This window comes from Podarcis tiliguerta, assembly GCF_965153285.1.
Source record: "Podarcis tiliguerta genome assembly, chromosome: 13".
Taxonomy (NCBI): Eukaryota; Metazoa; Chordata; class Lepidosauria; order Squamata; family Lacertidae; genus Podarcis; species Podarcis tiliguerta.
Genome location: NC_139546.1, coordinates 13,545,306 through 13,564,530, shown reverse-complemented (window position 1 = coordinate 13,564,530; position 19,225 = coordinate 13,545,306). Strand labels below are relative to the sequence as shown.

Below are 19,225 nucleotides of genomic sequence, written 5' to 3'. Positions count from 1 at the left end.
GCAAGTCTGTGTGTACGATACCACGTCAGACATCTCCCTCACTAGATGTTGGGAAGAGAGGTGAGGAACGATGACAAAGCACACACGGCTGCTGTTCTTCAGCAGCCGGCATTTATCACAACACCTAGCTGTGTGTCAGACGTACCAGCTCCTCTGTTTCTACATGTTATCTCCTGCTTGGATTACTGCAATGCGCTCTACGTGGGGCTACCTTTGAAGGTGACCCAGAAACTACAACTAATCCAGAATGCGGCAGGTAGACTGGTGAGTGGGAGCGGTCGCCAAGACCATATAACACCTGTCTTGAAAGACCTACATTGGCTCCCAGTACATTTCCGAGCACAATTCAAAGTGTTGGTGCTGACCTTTAAAGCCTTTAAAGGCCTCGGCTCGGTATACCTGAAGGAGCGTCTCCACCCCCATCGTTCAGCCCGGACACTGAGGTCCAGCTCTGAGGTCATTCTGGCAGTTCCCTCCCTGCGAGAAATGAAGCTACAGGGAACCAGGCAGAGGGCCTTCTCGGTGGTGGCACTCTCCCTGTGGAACGCCCTCCCATCAGATGTGAAGGAAATAAACAACTATCTGACTTTTAGAAGACATCTGAAGGCAGCCATTTAGGGAAGTTTTTAATGTTTGATGTTTTATTGTATTTTTAATACTGTACAGTGGTACCTCGGGTTACATACGCTTCAGGTTACAGACTCCGCTAACCCAGAAATAGTGCCTCAGGTTAAGAACCTTGCTTCAGGATGAGAACAGAAATTGTGCTCCGGCGGCGCGGCAGCAGCGGGAGGCACCATTAGCTAAAGTGGTGCTTCAGGTTAAGAACAGTTTCAGGTTAAGAACAGACCTCCGGAACGAATTAAGTACTTAACTTGAGGTACACTATATTCTGTTGGGAGCTTCTCAGAGTGGCTGGGGAGGCCTGGCCAGATGGGCAGGGTATAAGTAATACAATTATTATTATTATTATTATTATTATTATTATTATTATTATTGGCTCAGGAGGATGCTATGTTTTGTGGGCAGGAATTGAGGCAGAGAAGGCTAGCTGATAGTGATCTCATCCCAAGCAGGGCTTTCTGAGGTCCAAGCTACATGATGTATTACTATGCTCTTTAATACAGGGTTGTTGTTTTTAATTCACAAATTTCTGGAGTGTGTTTGTGTGGCATCCTGAGACTCTATCATGGAGGGTAGGCTTTAACCCTTTATTGCGTGTTGTGATCCCAAATCCAGGCCAGCCCTCCCAATTAAAAATTTCAATGAAAAACGTACTCTCATAAAAACTTCTTTCCCTTATGCAAATTGCAGTCACAGCCTCCCCAAACTGGACTGGGACCATAGCGGGGGGGGGGGAGGATTAAGGTGCCTACTCTGCACACTAGGGTCCTGATCTGGATCTGGCCCTCCTGCACTGACAAATTTGTGCAAAAGCAAACCTGTGCTTAAGGCACAGATTCTTAGCCAAGGTATCGTCCTGTTTAGCTCTGAATGAGACTCCCCCTGCGGCTCGAAGGCCTCAAGAGAAGCAGGCCTCTAAAAAGAAGCAGCAGGGCATAATCTGAGTTCTTTTCCTGCTCTTGTCTTTTCGAAAGCACTGACTAAACAGAAGGCCGCTCTCACAGATGCACCTTTGAGTAATACTGCAAGGACCAAAAGATGCTCTGACGCTTGAACTCAGCTACCCCCTCCCCTAAGCAACGTCTCTTACTGATGGCTGCAATGAATCTGTCAAAATGGCTGAAGGGGAAGAGCGGCTCCGGCAACTCGCGGAAGAAGAGTTTGAGGGCCCCCGTGATGACGTGGACATCGTCCCAACGGCCGTCGTCGAGATCCAAGCGCTCATCTGCAAAAGCGACGGCAGGGAAACAGGTTAAGCAAGTATCCTAGGGCTGCTGAATAAGGAGCCAATATTACTCTTGTCCAGAATGTTTGGGCCTGAGCGCAGCACAGCAATGGTCACTCCTGCACCAATCTAAAATACGAGGATGAATGAGGATACCCTTCGGTCACAACACAGAGCGGCTGTGGAAGGAGTCCAACTTCAGTCCCACCACTTGGGCAACTCTGATTGGCTATGAACACGGGAGAGCAGCAAGTCTAGAAACAACTCTATGATTTTATCATAGAATCATAGAATTGCAGAGCTTTTGACAACTAAGATGTATATATTTTAGGACCCGCCTTATTTTGGGTATTGTAAATTGTTATAAGCTGTTTTAAACCTGGGGCCTTAGGATAAAAGGACGACGACAACAACAACAACAACAGTTACTCGTTAATTTTTTTCTATCACAGTATGATCTTGCTTTTATTATGAATTTTGTGCTTTTATGCTGTGAACTGCCCTCAGATCTTTGCATGTAGAGCAGTATACAAATGTAATTACCGTATTTTTCGCTCTATAAGACGCACCAGACCACAAGACGCACCTAGTTTTTGGAGGAGGACAACAAGAAAAAAAATATTCTGAATCTCAGAAGCCAGAACAGCAAGAGGGATCACTGCGCAGTGAAAGCAGCAATCCCTCTTGCTGTTCTGGCTTCTGGGATAGCAGCGCAGCCTGCATTCACTCCATAAGACGCACACACATGTCCCCTTACTTTTTAGGAGGGGAAAAGTGAGTCTTATAGAGCAAAAAATACGGTAATAAGGTAAAAGGTAAAGGAGCCCTAGACGGTTAAGTCCAATCAAAGGCAACTATGGGGTTGCGACGCTCATCTCGCTTTTGGGCCGAGGGAGCCAGCATTTGTCTGCAGACAGCTTTCCGGGTCATGTGGCCAGCATGACTAAACCGCTTCTGGCGCAACGGAACACCGTGACGGAAACCACAGTGCACGGAAATGCTGTTTACCTTCTTGCCACAGCAGTACCTACTTATCTACTTGCACTGGTGTGCTTTCGAACTGCTAGGTTGACAGGAGCTGGAAGAGAGCAATGGGAGCTCACCTCATCGTGGGGATTCGAACCGCCGACCTTCTGATCGGCAAGCCCAAGAGGCTCAGTGGTTTAGAATAACAATACTAATAATCCACATAAATATTCAACCAATACCCTTTCTAGAGAGCGCTCTCTCTCTCTCTACACACACAGACACACACACACACACACACACACACAATGCTAGAGATTGAACTTAGCACCTTCTGCACACAAGGGGAACGTGGTACTGCTAAGCTTTGTCTCCTGCCAAGCTGAATCTATGGAGTCCCTTACCATGATCCACCTTGTAGCGCAGTTTCTGTATCGTCGCCAGATTCCCACTTATCCGGTAGAGCCCATCGATATCCAAACCTGCGGGAGGAGAAATTACGGCTCTTATACTAAAGGCCCACGAGAGCAAAAGAACTGCCACAAACAATAAGTCTGAGCCTGAGAAGGTATCTTGCAAATTACGGGTATTTGCATGCATCTCTCTTCCTTTGCACAATATATTTTGCTTCAGTGGGAAGCGTCAAGGAGTTAAGCACCTCTGGAAGTCCTGCTGCTCAGCTCCTTTCCGAGATGTCACCAGGCCCACATGTTTCGACACTTATCTTGACTGCCACAAGGATTAGGTTAGTGAGGGCTTGTGCCCTTTTTGGACTGGTGGGGCGAATGGAAGGGAGCACAAACAGTAGGTGGAGCTGCAGGCAATGATATGCAGTGAACTCTGTTCAAGTCCTGTCGGTCATCTAAATCTCTGCTGAGTTCCTCAAGGGCAGGGGTCCCCAAACTAAGGCCTGTGGGCTGGATAAGGCCCGAGGGACTCATTTATCCAGCCCGCGGCAACTCCCACCGCCTGCTACCGCTACCCACTCTTACCTGCGCTGTGCGGCTTCCGGGTCGGAGGAGCACCGGAAACAGCTTTTGCGCATGTGCAAGCGTTTTTGCACATGTGCAAGAGTTATTTCCGGTGCACATCCAGGGCGGAGGAGGCCTGTGCACATGCGCACAAGCTGTTCCTGGTGTTCATTTGACCCAGAAGTGCGCCAGAAATAGTGTGTGTGCACACATATGGGCACGCGCTCCCCCACCCTCCAGCCTGCTGCGCAATCGACACTGGAGACACGGTAAGTTTGCTGACCACTGCTCAAGGGCAACACCGAGATTAAGGTGGAGGAAGCCAATAAGTAATGTTACCATCAGTCCAGAGGGGTAAGCAAGAAGGGCAGGCAGGTGGGGGGTGGCCGAGGGCAGACTGAGATTGGTGGCGCTGTGCCCCATGGGCCTCAACAGAGCAGCCTTCACTGGATTAATAGGAAGAGGAAGAGGAAGAGGAAGAAGAGGAAGAGGAGAAGAAGAAGAAGAAGAAGAAGAAGAAGAAGAAGAAGAAGAAGAAGAAGAAGAAGAAGAAGAAGAAACTCTCAAGACTTCCTACGACTCAGCAAAACCAGATAATATGAATGGCACAAAACAGAAGAAGTTTTGCAAGTTTTGCTGAAGTTGTACAATGTGTGCAAGCCACAAAACTGGGGGTAGTGGGTGCATAATTTCAATTTATTTGGGGGAATAGAACTGTGTACCTCTCTTCTCCACAGTACAGATGCACTGCCTCACAAACTGAGGCACAGTACTCTTCTCACGGTCGCACAAAACTTGCAGAGGGCATCCAAACACCTGATCTGGATTAAAGAAGCAAACAACCCCGCGAGAAATCGGGTTAGAAACATGATCCAAAATATCCTTTCTATTTATATCTCATTGCCATCCTTGAAACTTGTGGCAAAAGTAAGACAGCTATAAACAAATCAAAGCCTTCTTAACTTACACGCAGGCTGGGGACGCACTATACATTAATGGCACATGGTTTCCCCCAAAGAATGCTAGAAAGTGTAGTTTCTTAAGGCTGCTGGGAACTGTAGCTCTGTGAAGGGCAAACTACGGTTCTCAGGACTCTCTGAGGGAAGCAATGTGTTTCAAATGTGTTCTAAATGTATGGCGTGTACACTACCTCAACTGAACAGCTGCAATACAAAGGCTGAAACGTCTGTAAATTGGCCTTGGCTGATCAGCGTAGTCGCAAAGCCAAATTTTTTTTAATGGACTCTTAGATCTTCCAGGAATATACCTTTGATGTAGCCTCGTTCCCGCAGAGACTGAAGGGTTGGCCGCCTCTGCAGAAACCTCAGGAGTTTGTTGCGAACTTTGCTGGAATCGCTGTCCGAGTTGAGAGAGGTGGATGAATGCCAGGAGGCTGCCAGGGGGGAGAATTTGGCATTTTAGTACAGGAGGAGATTTATTTTCTGTTGAAGGCTGAGCCTGCCCACATGCTTCAGAGAAGAGGAACAAGAGGAAATGCAAGCTTCTCTTCCAAGACAGTTTCAAGGGCCTGTTCACACATGCAGAGCCGTAGCTAGGTGGATCTTGCGCCCCTGGCAGAACCATCCAGATTGCGCCCCCCTAAAGGTAAAGGGACCCCTGACCATTAGGTCCAGTCGTGGCCGACTCTGGGGTTGCGGCGCTCATCTCACTTTATTGGCCGAGGGAGCTGGCATTTGTCCGCAGACAGTCATGTGGCCAGCATGACTAAGCTGCTTCTGGCGAACCAGAGCAGCGCACGGAAACGCCGTTTACCTTCCCGCTGGAGCGGTACCTATTTATCTACTTGCACTTTGACGTGCTTTCGAACTGCTAGGTTGGCAGGAGCAGGGACCGAGCGACGGGAGCTCACCCCGTCACGGGGATTCGAACCGCTGACCTTCTGATCGGCTCTGTGGTTTAACCCACAGCGCCACCCGCATCCCTAGTCACCAACAAATCAGGTCTTCTTTTTGCCTCTCCTCCAACCCCCCCCCCCCATTCAATTCACCCTCTATTTAAAACCTTTATGAGGCAATAATCAATATTTTTATTTATGGACATATTTTAAAGCTGATTTTGCACACACCCCTCGCCTGTGCCCCTGGCGGGGGCCCACCTCACCACCCCCTAGCAGCGGCCCTGCACATATGCCCCTCAAAGTGCTATTTGCCTTGTCCAGAATCTTTGAGGCAGGTGTGTGATCTCTGTTAGCTAGAATGAATATCCAGACTGTGCTCAGGTGAGGAGCAAGCAAAGGGAAAGGGTGGAGACAGGGACCCCAGGCTGAAAGGTCAATCCTAACAGGCACAAGACAAACTTCCAAGTACAGTGGTACCTCGGGTTAAGAACATAATTTGTTCTGGAAGTCCATTCTTAACCTGAAACTGTTCTTAACCTGAGGTACCACTTTAGCTAATGGGGCCTCCTGCTGCCAGCGCGCTGCCGCCGCATGATTTCTGTTCTCATCCTGAAGCAAAGTTCTTAACCCGAGGTACTATTTCTGGGTTAGTGGAGTCTGTAACCTGAAGCATCTGTAACCCGAGGTACCACTGTAACAGATGTGCAAAAACAAACTCCTGCACCACTGGGGGTGTATATGGATGGATTTTTACTTGTCGGAAGGATAAAAAGGAGGGGAGGGGAGAATAATGTATAATGCCTTGAGCTGCTGTTTTTTTGGGGGGGGGAATGTGCTATCAATGTAAATTAATAATAATAATAATAATACTGCAATAGACAAATACAAACTGTTTGAACTATTTGTCAAGGAAAATTTCGTTCCAAAAATGCATTTCTGTGTTTGAAACCAAAAATTTGCACTGAGTATTAACACTGACCTGGGCTTTTCTTCTCGCCCTCTTTCTCTCTGTTGCTTCCTAGCTGATCCTTCGATCTCAAATCCGATGAATTCTCCTCGTTGTCTTCCGGAGGGAAATCTGTAGGCTGAAAGAAATACAAGGGTCACCTTGGTCGGTACCTCTGAAGAGAACAAGACATTTTACAGTGTGTTTGCAGCTGCTTTAATTCCCCATTTCATTTGCATTGTCCACACCGCTCTCAACGCTTGTCCCCTGCAAAATATGGGAGTTGCCCGATATGGGGATCATCCAGAAAGCCGGGGGGAAATTGGGCTCCAAAGCACTCCAATAGGGGCACAGACATTTGTTTCAGTGTTTTGGGGTACGTAGATTCATCGCCACTTTCTGCAACTCTCCCTTCCATAGCTACTAGAGTGGTACCTCAGGTTAAGAACTTAATTCGTTCCGGAGGTCTGTTCTTAACCTGAAACTGTTCTTAACCTGAAGCACCACTTTAGCTAATGGGGCTCCTGCTGCTGCCGCGCCGCCGGAGCAAGATTTCTGTTCTTATCCTGAAGCAAAGTTCTTAACCTGAAGCTCTATTTCTGGGTTAGCGGAGTCGTATGTAACCTGAAGCGTATGTGACCCGAGGTACCACTGTACTTCCTGAATGCCTTCATTTCTTCTCCAGCAATGCTCCTGACTATTTCCTGCACATCCCTAAACTATACAGTTCCTCCTTTGACCCCTCACATTTGCACAAAACCAGAAAACTGAAGAGGCAGCCAGTTCCACCCAACATTGGGGGGCCCCATTCAACACGTGTTGCAAGGCCCACCACTGCTGTGAGGCCCACCGCCACTGCAAGGCCCGACAAGGCCTGTCACCACAAGATCTGGCCCCTCAATATTTTTTTTTTGGGGGGGGGAGGCTCAGTCTTGTCCAAACAGACTTTTTTTTGCGGGGGGGTGGACTAAAGACACTGCCGCCCTATAGAGTCTATGCAAGCAAACCACGTTAAATACAGTGGTACCTCTGGTTGCGAATGGGATCCATTCCAGAGCTTCGGTCGGATCTCAAGGAATTCGCAACCAGTGGTATTGTTTCTGTGCATGTATGCGGCATGATTTAGTGCTTCTACACGTGGTGCAATTTAGCACTTTTGCGCATGCAGCAAAAACCGGAAATATATTTCTGGGTTTGCTGCGTTCGCATCCTGAAAGATATGCAACCAGAGTGTGCTTCTCCAGAGGTACCACTGCAATCCATGTGGTTTGCTTATGCAGTTTTCTCATTTTGTGCAAATCTGAGGGAACAAAATGAGGGAGATGGACCTGATATTGCACAGCTATCTGTGCACAGCCTCTGCTGGTACTTAAGCAGTATAACAAAACACCTACTGGCATGAATGGAAAAGACCCAAGTTGCTCTTCATATACAAATTCAAATAGGTGCAAGTGTGGACCAGTCTGGTCTAATTCAAATGGGGGTGGAAGGTGGACAAACAGCTTGACAATGCTCAGATGTGGACAACTCCTAAGTGTAACCGGGTATTCTGAAGGATGCCATTTTCCTCCCATTCCTCTGACTAGCAGAATAAAATATCTCCCATGAATTGGCTGCCAATTGATGGAAGCTTCCTGACTGAATTCTTGTGAAAACGAAACAATAAAGAAATGGTAAAGGTAAAGGTAAAGGGACCCCTGACCATTAGGTCCAGTCGTGACCGACTGGGGTTGTTGCGCTCATCTCGCTTTATTGGCCGAGGGAGCCGGCATACAGCTTCCGGGTCATGTGGCCAGCATGACTAAGCCGCTTCTGGCGAACCAGAGCAGCGCACGGAAACGCCATTTACCTTCCCGCCAGAGCGGTACCTATTTATCTACTTGCACTTTGACGTGCTTTCGAACTGCTAGGTTGGCAGGAGCAGGGACCGAGCAACGGGAGCTCACCCCGTTGCGGGGATTCGAACCGCCGACCTTCTGATCAGCAAGTCCTAGGTTCTGTGGTTTAACCCACAGCTCCACCTGCGTCCCTAAAAAAAGAAATGGTAAAGATCTTCAAATAACACAGAATATGCAAACTAGAGATGCTCAGAGATTTCATTAGGTCCACATTCCTAAGTGAACCAATCTAGTTGCCCTTACTGGTAGTTAGCAACATCGTTATTATACTGACACACGTTTTTTATTTAAAATGTGTACCCAACATGCAAATTTTTGTAGGTTGCTTTTAAAAAATAAAATTGCAGGGTGATGCAGAAACAGGAAGGAAATGACTTATGAATAAACAAACCAGAAGCAGACTGAGCTGTCCTTCCCCAATGCACAAACTAGTTTAAAAAAAATTACACAGTATTTTTAATAACACATAGAAGCTGATCAAGACAGAAAATCAAATGGCAAAAAAGAAAACAGAATACGTAATAAACTAATTATTTAATGCCCCTTAATTAGCAACATGGGGCGGAAATTTTCTACAATGGAAACTTTCCAGTGTGCGTCCTCTCTCTTTAATTGTAGTTTTATTGAAGACTATTCAATGAAATTTTCCAGTGTTGCATTTGTTTCCATTTTCCAAATATGTGTTTCACAAAATTAATTAGCAATACAACGCGTGGATACAATGCCAATGAAACTGGGCAATTTCAAAGTTGTAAATCAAGCCTTAAAAAAATAAAATGGAAGAGAATTGCGTGCCACTGAGGTGTCATGTCTTAAGGATTCACAAAAATAAGAATAATTTCCAAGTAAAGCTTTGAAGTTGCTTGAATGGAACATTCAAACACCACATTAATGCTGCAGCCTTTAACACACTTGAACTTAAGTGAGATCTGAGTGAGAATGCTTAGGTTTGCAACGTGCTTAATTTGAACTTCATTAGGAAAGAAGATTCAAAATATTGGGCCATTGGAATAACTTCTGAGATTTTCATACAGCATGAAATTTTAACATGGCCCTAAACTAAACAGAAAAGTCAAATAAGCATACTAAATCAGATCCAAATGGCATTGGGTGTGTGGGTGTGGGTGTGGAATCCATGTAATTTCCTGATTTAATTGTTTCCAGGGGGAAAACTGCAACACAGCCTTTCATATTACACACAATCAGATACCTGAGGCAGTACACCTCTGTGTCACATTCAGACCAACCTTGTTTACACTTGATGCACAAAACATTTGTTTTCCCCCTTGATGAACATAAGGCCTACCTCTCCCCCCAGGATCTATGCTTCCCTCTTCCTGGAAGTCCTTGCTAACTCCCTAAGCTATGTCTGCCATAAAAACACCTGACAGGAACCCAACTGAGGTATCTTACATTCAGGGCTGGCCTAAGACATTTTGGCACCTGAGGCAGACCGCAAAATGGCAGCCTACTCCTTGACAGGAAAGAAGGGGTGAAGGAAGGAAAAAGAGGGGGGGGGGAGAAAGATTGACATCGGGATCTGCTGTCCCTGTGGATTCTTCCACCTGAGGCAGTTGCCTCACCTTGCCACATGGGTGGGCCGGCCCTACCTGTGATAAAAACATGGGACAAGCCCCACTCTCACCAGTTTACTGATGCTGTCAGCAATTGCCTTCTGCCATGTGCTGATGATGCACTCTGAATCATGCCGGATCAGGTACTCGGATCCCTCCCGTGTCTTCAGCTGGAACAGAGGAACCATGTGATTGTGACATCCAGACAGAAGATGCTCACCACAACCCCAAGAACTCAGCCAAATGCCCCCCAGATTCAGTACAATTCTCAGGGGTTTCTCACTGAGGACGCTCCTGTACTTCAAAATTTCTAAAAGGTGAACGGTGCCAGACCTCAGAGCTAAACCGCAAAGCCTGCCCTCTAGCCCAGCAACTCTGCCATATAATGCACAAATTGGAGAAGGGTGGGGTTAAGGGACTACTGAAACCCTTTTGACATCACAGGGTGAGACCTCCGGGAGCAGTGGGTAATTTTATGTAAAATATGATGTTATAAAATAAATGGGCAAATTTGAGGGGTCTGTGGGGCATTAACTTTTTATTTTTTTTAAATTGTTTTAAATAATAAATGAAGGGGAATCTTAGGGGCCATAAAACAAGATTTGGGGGTGCTGGATATGGACCATGGGCTATTGGGTTAACCACCCTTTCTGTAGAAGATACTAGCTGTGGGAACAAGACATTGCTGGACAGCATTGAGCTCATACAGAACCTCTTCCAGCTAATCACAGAAAGGTAAAGGTAAAGGGGCCCCTGACCATTAGGTCCAGTCGTGGCCGACTCTGGGGATGCGGCACTCATCTTGCTTTATTGGCTGAGGGAGCCGGCGTACAGCTTCCGGGTCATGTGGCCAGCATGACTAAGCCACTTCTGGCGAACCAGAGCAGCGCACTGAAATGCCATTTATCTTCTCGCCAGAGCGGTACCTATTTATCTACTTGCACTTTGACGTGCTTTTGAACTTCTAGGTTGGCAGGAGCTGGGACCAAGCAATGGGAGCTCACCCTGTTGTGGGGATTCGAACCGCCGACCTTCTGATCGGCAAGTCCTAGGCTCTGTGGTTTAACCCACAGCGCCACCATCAAACGTGGAAATGAAGTTACTGAAGCTTTATATAGTGTGAGATTTACTTTCTGCACCTAGGATTTGCTGCTAGTTTCCTTCATGTTCCAACGGGGTCACTGGAAACGCACAGGACACATCTTACAGAGGAGCAGTGTCAGGCTCATCATATGCCTGGCAGCTCCAGAGACAGGCTTTCACAGGGAAAAAGACTCGGCTAGGTTTCCCCACCACTTGAAACCAGGTTGCCATGTACAAATATGGACTCCCGGCACTAATCTTTGCATTTTGTAACCGATGCAGCGCAAGACACATCGCACGGCAACCATAACTTTCATTTTAAAGAAGTGGCCCGTATTTAGGAAATGACAAGATTCACTTTTGATAAGTCTAGTCTTCATAGAGGAAGATGCTTGGAAGATGGAGTGTTGTGGTTTTGTGGCCAAAACTCATCTGTACCATCAGCATTAAGACTGCCTTAAAAGTCTGTCTGTTTTTTAAAATGTGTGTTCCCTTTTTCCCAGTGAAGATAAGTTTGTTGAATTGATATTTGCAGGAATAACCACATTCAGGCATGTGTAACAGACAGATTGCCTGGTGAGCAGCACAGGCCTGTGTTGCTTCCTCCTCCATGCATTTTGCCATCATCTGTTGCTATGGAAACAGAAGCAGAGATGGGGACCACCATCCTTTACCTCCAAGACGTTCTTTTTGCTCGACTTGTCTTTTGCAGCCCAAGAAAGTGTTGCTCCACTAAGATCCACAGTGTGCTCAGGGCTACTCAACACGGAGGGATGTTTCTGAGGGTGAAGGTAGGAGACAGAAGCAGCATGGAAGTCCACATTTTATGACTGCTCACAACTACAGAGAAAACAAAAATCCCACCCACTTACCCATCAAATTATACCCTGCAGAGAAATTATGGGGCTTTCCAGACACCCTTTTTATTGTGCATTTATGATGGTTTGTGCTCATGATGCTATTGGGGCAGTCACACAGCTGAATTTCCAGCCAGTGCATATTGTGTAACTTCCTTCTGAAACCCTGCAACTTTTTACATACCACAAAGATTGGGCAGGAGGAGATGCCCTGCTTTTGCTGTGCTATAGTCCCTCTGGACGACAATAGCATGCAAGCAGTGACTTGGATAAGTACCACAGAACAAACTAGAGCAGCCTGGAGGGGTTTTAAAAGATCATTGGCTCTCAGTACGTTTCCAAGCACAATGCAAAGTGTTTGTGTTGACCTTTAAAACTCTAAACGTCTTTGGCCCTGTATACCTGAAGGAGTGTCTCCACCCCCATTGTTAAGCTGGACTCTGGGCTCCAGCTCCAAGAACCTTCTGGCGGTTCCTTCACTGCGAGATGTGAAGCTACAGGGAACCAGGCAGAGGGTCTTCTCGGTAGTGGCACCCACACCCACGCTAGGCGTTCACACTGGGTCACAGATCAACAGCGGAGCATCTGCTTTTGTCTTGTGTGTAGTTATCTAAATCTTTTCATGTTGTAAGTTGCCTTTTATTATTATTTTAATGTATTTTATTTATGATTTTCAATTTTATACATTTCAATAATTTTATATTCATTTTAACATATCATAACTTGCCAGAGTGGTGCATGCTCTGGTTATCTCCCGCTTGGATTACTGCAATGAGCTCTACGAAGGGCTACCTTTGAAGGTGACCCGGAAACTGCAACTAATCCCAAATGCAGCAGCTAGACTGGTGACTGGGAGTGGCCGCCGAGACATTATAACACCGGTCCTGAAAGACCTACATTGGCTCCCAGTACGTTTCCGAGCAGAATTCAAAGTGTTGGTGCTGACCTATAAAGCCCTCAATGGCCTCGGCCCACTAGACCTGAAGGAGCGTCTCCACCCCCATTGTTCAGCCCGGACACTGAGGTCCAGCTCCAAGGGCCTTCTGGCGGTTCCCTCACTGCGAGAAGTGAGGTTGCAGGGAACCAGTCAGAGGGCCTTCTCAGTAGTGGCACCCACACCCTGTGGAACGCCCTCCCATCAGATGTCAAGGAAATAAACAAATATCTAACTTTTAGAAGACATCAGAAGATAGCCCTGTATAGGGGAGTTTTTAATGCTGGATGTTTTATTATGGTTTGGTATAAGCTGGAAGCTGCCCAGAGTGGCTCGGGCAACCCAGTCAGATGGGAGGGGTACAAATAATAAGACAGCAGGCAGCTGGGGGAAGGCTGAGGTTTGGTGGAGCTGCCTCCACTGTCTGCCTTTCGACTGGAGCAGCAAGCCAGGGCTGAGGACTCACCACACTGCTAGACGTGGAGTGTTTTGAGTCCTTGAAAAAAGTCAAGACACCACCTTCCAGGACTGTCCATGAAGAACTCCAATTCTTCCTAAGAGGGGAGAAAGGGAAGGAAGAAAAGGAAACCTCATTCACAGAGCAGTGCTAACTGAGCAGCGTGAAACGGAGGAGAGGAACTCTGTCTGCCTCAAGGGAAAAGGTTCTCCTACCCTCAGTTATCCTGATTCCCTTCCACCCGCCCCTCGCTCCGCATTTCTGTCACCAACTTTGGCATTAGGGAGAGTTCACACATGCAATTATTACAACATCCAGGTCTCATGCCATGCACCTCTCCGCAAGTTCAGGGCCTCTGATGAAGAGTCAGCAAGGCAGAAGGTAGGACTTCTCAACTGAGGGAACCAGGCCATGGCATTTGGTCGAAGGAAGAGATGGAGACAGAACCAGGAAGCCAAGCTGAGGTCAGTTCCAAGGAAACAGTCCAAGCAGGGCAGAAAGGAGGAGACGGAAGGGCTGGGGAGGAGGAAGAGACAGAGGACCAGCAAAGTTCAAGGAGAGATGTGGGAAGAAGACAAGATGGTGAGCCTGAGCTGCTGAACACACAGAAAATGCTTTGCTGCACGGACAGAAGTCCTTTCCACCCTAGGGCCTTTTAGAACTGCCCTTCTGCAATCAGCTGGAAACGGAATTAAAGCACTGCTGTTTTGTGCAGCGCTGTTTATCCCACAACAATCCTGCAATGAAATCCCAGCTCTGTTTACACAAAAGAAGTCACTCCCTGGCGTGAAAGAAACTAGGCTGCCTCTGATTCAAGATGGGGCCTACAAGCTTTCGTTGTTTAAAAAAACATTTGCATTAAAAACTTTTTTTCAAAACCAAACACACCTTCTCAATTAAGGACACATCTTTAACACCCACTTGAAAAAAGGAGGTTTTCAAACAGCTTGGATCCAGGATACCTGGGGGGTTGATTGACCCCATACCAACCTGCCCCAAACCCCAAGATCAGAAGGAGATGCACACAAACAAATCATTCTTACCTCTGGCGTTTGCCTTTATCAGCAGTCTTTGTCCGAAAGAGCATCCCAGCCTTTTCAAGCGTTTTTAACTGAGCGGAGGGGAGGAAAAGGCTGTAGTTTAAATCTGTCCTGGCTGTTGGGGAGATCCCGTAACATTATTCACCCCCTTTCCCATTCCTAATCCCATTCCTAATGCTGAGGAAAATCTGTGTACACACCATACATTTGAAACACACCCTGCAAGAATATAAAACAGCCGCCTGGGGAATGCCCTTAGGCCACATCCAATATTTAAAGGACTATATATTAAATTTAAATGTACCAGTATGTTTGCAGATGTGGTCTTACATGTGATGCCCAGTCTCCCAGTTACCAATCAAGAGAAAACAGAAGAGAAATGGAAGAAGTGGGAATTGTGGCCACAAGAGTTATCAGCTGACTCTTTATGGAGCGGAAGGAAATTGGGTCCTTAGCTCACCACCCTATAGCATCTTATTCATTTCTCTCCCCCACCCTAATCTTTTCACATATGAACCTTGTAGTTCAAAATGCAGGAAGGATCAGGAAACCCGTATATATCCCTTCCTCAATGGGATATGAATTCCCACTTCAGATTTTCCTCCACCAGTCCAAGACAATTGAGGGTTTTCCTTACCTGTCCCTCCTTTGGCCCAGAGAAGGGTACCCAGTTTCCAAAAGGGCTGCTGTCCAGGCTGGACCCACTGCTGGTACTGTGGTGATGGTGGCCGGATGCAGCGACCTGGAAGATATCCTTTTATTAGCAGGAGCAACACAGAACAGGAGCATGTTACAAGCTGCTGATCAGCCCACAGCGCCCTTGAAGCCCTGCCCAAATATTCCTGTGTTTGTGTTGATATTAAAGGTAAAGGGACCCCTGATCGTTAGGTTTAACCCACAGCGCCATCCGTGTCCCTGTGTTGATATTACCACAGAAGAAAAGCCTTGCCATCAGCTAGTCCATACCATTTAATAAGGGCTACCAGAAACAGAAAACAGAGGAAAAACTGAATTTTGACTTTCTTCAAAGCTTAATCCCCAAATCAGAAGAAGAATCTTCACCTTGAATTTCTGCCCCCAAAGCAGCTTTTAAAACAGGCTCAGGATCTTGCCAGCTTTAAAAAAGGTGGCATTTGTTATTTTCACAGGGTTGCTAGTTTCATTGACCACTTACGATAATGTTTTGTATAACATGATCACTTGCTATAACTTTCAGTGATGATCATCTGACATTTCCTTAATGGGAATCAAAGGCCTCAAGCGGTTTTTTTCAATGACCCATGACAACTAGTGGCTATAACAACAGGCCAGCCAAGAGGACACACTTTCTGGTTAAAATGGGGAATAAACTCCAGCCTTCTTCAGTTTGTAGAAGGGGGCAGAAACACAGAAGATTTAAGGGTGTTACAAGGCAGCTGGCAAACAGGTCTGTGCTTTTACAGCTGGGTGGCCAAAGTAGCCGTTGGTGGAATAAGATTACGCTTATTTCCATTTGGGAATGCTTATCTCCTCCTCTGTGCTTAGTGACTCTGCACACGCTCTTTCCCCTCAAAGAATTCTGGGTACTGTAGTTCCCCCTCCTGGAGTGACAACTCCCAGCAACCCTGAACAAACGACAGCATGGCAAACCGTGGCAAATGGATGGAGCATGGTTACCCCAGTGCACAGACCCACAGGCTTTCCGAGCCCTCCTTACCGGGTTGGAGGCATACTGGTCACCATCAAACACCAGTCCTTCCTGGTTGCCATAGGACGGCCAGCCTTGGTATGCAGAGGGAACGCAGAGTCCGTCCAGCGGCTGGTAGGAGCCAACCGGAGAATAATCTTCTTCAGGGTAGGGCTCAAGTTCATCGGGAGAAAGGTTGGGGTAGTCAGTTTCTGGAGTTGGCGGCTGAAGGAGGTTTCAGACAAGAGATCAGCACACAGCATGTTGTCAAACAATAATTCAGGGGTTCTTAAATCTCCTTAGAGAATCTTCCCCCAGAAGAAAAAGGTAAAGGGACCCCTGACCATTAGGTTAGTTTGCCTACCCCTGGCTTATACCGTACATAAATCTGGCACTGGTCTCATCCCTGGACGTAGATTGTCCTCAGTCCTCATTACATGAACTAGACTTCAGTGGGCTATCTACTGCATCAGAACATAGCTGTCAACTTACAGATTTGAAAATAAGGGGCCAGCAGCCTCAAAAATAAGGGATCAGCAGCCAAAATAAGGGATCAACAATTACTTTGATAAAATACATATTTTGTTGCATGCAAATGGTTTTAGATACCTATTAGGTCCATAAATTACCATATAGCATATATTCAACACAAAAAAGGCAACAATTCGTTGTTGACAAAGAACAGCTGGACATAGAAAGGGCCCCATTACCTTCAGTAGCTTATTTAAGGGATATCATCAATAAGGGACAACAGCGGGAAATGGCACTGGGATAAGGGACTGTACCGCCAAATAAGGGACGCTTGACAGCTATGCATCAGAATTTGCTCCCCACCCTAAGACCCAGTAGACCCCTCCCCGACATTTACCCTCCGATCCACAGGGCTGTAAGGCACAAACGCAGGCTGCATCTCCGGATAATTGAGGGTTTCGTCCATCCGGGGTGCGTCCCACGACGTCTCGCCAGTCGATGTGTTGTAGAAGAACACCTGCCCGCTGGCCTCGTCTACATATTGGTCCCACTCGGCAGGTGTGGCAGGGCTGAGGGCCAGCAAGGGAGAGCAAGAAGGAGGGGGACTCCCGCCGCCGGCAGGACCGTCAAAGGGAGGCTCCCAGGTCGTTTGGCCGGTTGCCGAATTGTAATAGAACAAGCGGCCACTTCCTGCGTCCGTGTGGGTCTCCCAGCTCGCCGGGGGGTTGCTGAGGTGGGGCTGGGGTATGGATTCAGTTTTGCTCGCAGTGGAGGGACTCCGTTCCAACTGGAGCTCCTGGAGATTCACATACACAGGATCTTCAGCCACCTCCTTGTTTGGCTGAGGCTGAAAATAAGAAATAAAAGAAGTCGTTGTCAGCCAACTGCATCATCACACAATTACGTGACACACAGAGGCAGGACTCCCAAAGCCTCCAATCCACAGAAACGTGCCGGATTTCTAATGTTTGGTCAGCTGGATGTGGTCAGCTGGTCATGCTTCATCTTTTGTAACGCCCAAACTTCCCTTGTCATTAGCTCCTATAAGTTGTATTTCCTATATTCTTCTATTACCCTTGCTGGTACCTTTCCCGGGAAAATCAGAGGCTCACTATGTCAGGTTCCTATTGGAAGACTAGACAATCGCTAGAACATAAGCAGTGGTGAAGTTTTTATCGGTGGTTGCAAGAACCAATGATCCCTATCTTTAAGCTAAAGGTACCCCTGACCATTAGGCTCACTCGTGACCGACTCTGGGGCTACGGCGCTCATCTTGCTTTATTGTCCGAGAGAGCCGGCGTTTGTCCGCAGACAGCTTCCGGGTCATGTGGCCAGCATGACTAAGCCGCTTCTGGCAAACCAGAGCAGCGCACAGAAATGCTGTTTACCTTCCCGTCGGAGCGGTACCTATTTATCTACTTGCACTTTCACGTGCTTTTGAACTGCTAAGTTGGCAGGAGCAGGGACTGAGCAACGGGAGCTCACCCTGTTGCGGGGATTCGAACCACTGACCTTCTGATCTGCAAGCCCTAGGCTCTGTGATTTAGCCCACAGCGCCACCCGCGTCCCATCCCTATCTTTAAGTCTGAACAAAATGCTTGTTTAACCTGGAGGTAGGCTGTCTGAATTGTGCATTGCTTTGTAACGATTTGTTGGGTCTCTGGACCGTAATAAAGATTGATTGATTGATATTCCTCGCATTTTCTCGTATTAGGTAATGCTAACTCAGGGTGCTTCCAGACGACCTGAGCAGTCACTCAGATCTGCTTGCAGGGAGGCCAGACAACGGTGCATCAAAGCAAGTTCCACCCCACATTTTCAGGAGCTTTCCCCCATCACTTTCCTTACAGCAAAAGGCTTGACCTTTTGGGAAAGCGACCTTCTAGTCAAATGCACAACCTGAATTTGCCAGGATGTGACTGAATCCCACCCCAGTACAATGACAGTCTGACAGAACTGCCCTCAGTTTTTAATGTCCCAAGAGCGATTCACAATGAGGTTTGGTTTTCCTTGGTTCTCCAGCTAGTCTGCTTGGCTGCTACAAGCCTGGCCCTTCGCAGTTGTGTCCAGCAATGAATGGCCCAGTTCCAAAAGTGGGTTTTGTTATGTACTGAAGTTCTCACTCTGGGCCAGCAGGGGGATACTGTAGATAGTTATGCAAATGAAGGATTGAAAGTGACGTTCAGTGATTGGATGGATACTGTAGATAGTTATGCAAATGAAGGATCGAAAGTGACGTTCAGTGATTGGATAGTTTTAGAAAGTTGTTACAGTAACGTGGTACTGGAGCTCTATATAAGCAGGCTGACTGAGCCCTTCAGTTCAGTTCTGTCCTGGCCTGCGAATAAACAAGAGCTGTTTGAAGAATCGCTGTGTCGTCTGATATGTTCACCCACAACTTAACAGGTTTGGTAGTCCTTTCTCCCTATCAAACCCGCTTCTGTCTATTGGAGGATGTACCTGAGAAACCCAAAGGGGGTTCACGGGGAGGGCAGCCTGTTCGTTTCCTGAAACTTACCTGAATGCAGCAACTAGAGGAAAATTAAGCAACACAGGCCGACTATTTTGAAATGGAGCAAGAGACTTCTGAAACAAGGACTCTTGGAAACGGTACATGTACAAAAAAACTCCCTGTGCAAGCATATAACTGTAGGC

The 19,225-nt window shown here is 47.1% G+C and overlaps 1 protein-coding gene across 6 annotated transcripts in view; it reads right to left on the bottom strand.

Annotated features, from left to right (window-relative positions):
• The window catches only part of ARHGAP27 (Rho GTPase activating protein 27), a 66,017-nt gene that overhangs the window by 6,421 nt on the left and 40,371 nt on the right, over positions 1-19,225 (bottom strand). For all 6 annotated transcript variants that reach the window (XM_083407606.1, XM_083407603.1, XM_083407605.1 and 3 more), the window contains 12 exons: positions 16,968-17,417; positions 16,130-16,324; positions 15,071-15,175; positions 14,437-14,504; positions 13,403-13,490; positions 11,820-11,924; positions 10,134-10,232; positions 6,624-6,729; positions 5,054-5,179; positions 4,509-4,607; positions 3,220-3,297; positions 1,715-1,849 (listed from right to left, as the gene is read on the bottom strand). In XM_083407606.1, coding sequence (XP_083263732.1) covers positions 1,715-1,849; positions 3,220-3,297; positions 4,509-4,607; positions 5,054-5,179; positions 6,624-6,729; positions 10,134-10,232; positions 11,820-11,924; positions 13,403-13,490; positions 14,437-14,504; positions 15,071-15,175; positions 16,130-16,324; positions 16,968-17,417 — 1,654 coding nt within the window. The remainder of the gene's footprint in view (positions 1-1,714; positions 1,850-3,219; positions 3,298-4,508; positions 4,608-5,053; positions 5,180-6,623; positions 6,730-10,133; positions 10,233-11,819; positions 11,925-13,402; positions 13,491-14,436; positions 14,505-15,070; positions 15,176-16,129; positions 16,325-16,967; positions 17,418-19,225) is intronic.